Source organism: Seriola lalandi, unplaced genomic scaffold (genome assembly GCF_002814215.2).
Source record: "Seriola lalandi dorsalis isolate HSWRI2012SDOR001 ecotype SW California unplaced genomic scaffold, Sedor1 jcf7180002053389, whole genome shotgun sequence".
Classification (NCBI taxonomy): Eukaryota; Metazoa; Chordata; class Actinopteri; order Carangiformes; family Carangidae; genus Seriola; species Seriola lalandi.
The window spans coordinates 1-848 of record NW_019523942.1 but is presented as its reverse complement, the minus strand read 5'-3'; the positions used below and the strand labels follow the sequence as shown (position 1 = coordinate 848).

The following is an 848-nucleotide window of genomic DNA, read 5'->3' as shown; positions in this document are numbered from 1 at the left end:
TCTTGTATGAAAGGTACTATACAAATAAAAACTACAAATAAAGTTAATCATTATTATTATTATTATTATTATTAGTATTATCACTACTAAAGTAACAGCAGTTCAGTAGTGGTGACATAGCTGAGAGAAGTGTCCATGGTCGTGGGTGTGTTTTCAAGTTCAAACAGTGTGTTAAGTTGGTCCTTAAGTAACAACAAACCTCCCACTATAACCCACACACCGTAACACGTATGTACACACCGTAACACGTATGTACACACAGTAACACGTATGTACACACCGTAACACGTATGTACACACAGTAACACGTATGTACACACAGTAACACGTATGCAGAGACAGCAGCTGACCTTTGTTGGGCCTCCACAGTCGCTCCATGCCGTGTCTCATCAGGACGATTCGGGCGAGCTCGGTGAACGACTCTGTGATGTTGAAGTTACACAGCGGACTGACCTCGAAGAAGGTGACGCCCAGCTTCTCCGCGTACACCTGCGCCTGCTCCGTGGTCACCTGACGCTTGTAGGCCAGGTGGAGACGGTTCCCCACCAGGATCTTGGGCACCCCCGGGGCATGCTGGGTAAACAGGAAACAGGAAAAGTCACTAATGTGTGTTTTTCTCCTGACTGATTCAGAAAGGTGACCTCTGACCTCACTGACCTCATCTATCTCTTTGATCCACCTGTCAATTCCATCAAAGGACCAGCGGTTGGCGATGTCGTACACCAGAATAACTCCCTGAGGAGCAGAGGAGGAGGAGGAGGAGGGAGAGCAGACAAAAAAGGAGAAGAAATTACAGTTTACTATAATTTTTGAACAATGAAGTCACTTTGAAACAAAACAATGTCATC

At 45.4% G+C, this 848-nt stretch overlaps 1 protein-coding gene across 1 annotated transcript; it reads right to left on the bottom strand.

The window, feature by feature from the left end:
• Positions 1 to 108: 108 nt before the first annotated feature.
• On the bottom strand, positions 109 to 735 carry LOC111651092 (ras-related protein Rab-40B; the record flags this gene model as incomplete). Its single annotated transcript, XM_023401044.2, has 2 exons — positions 109 to 573; positions 658 to 735. Coding segments are annotated over 2 exons (468 nt in total), but the record flags the coding sequence as incomplete, so codon positions are not given.
• Between the last annotated feature and the right edge of the window lie 113 nt (positions 736 to 848).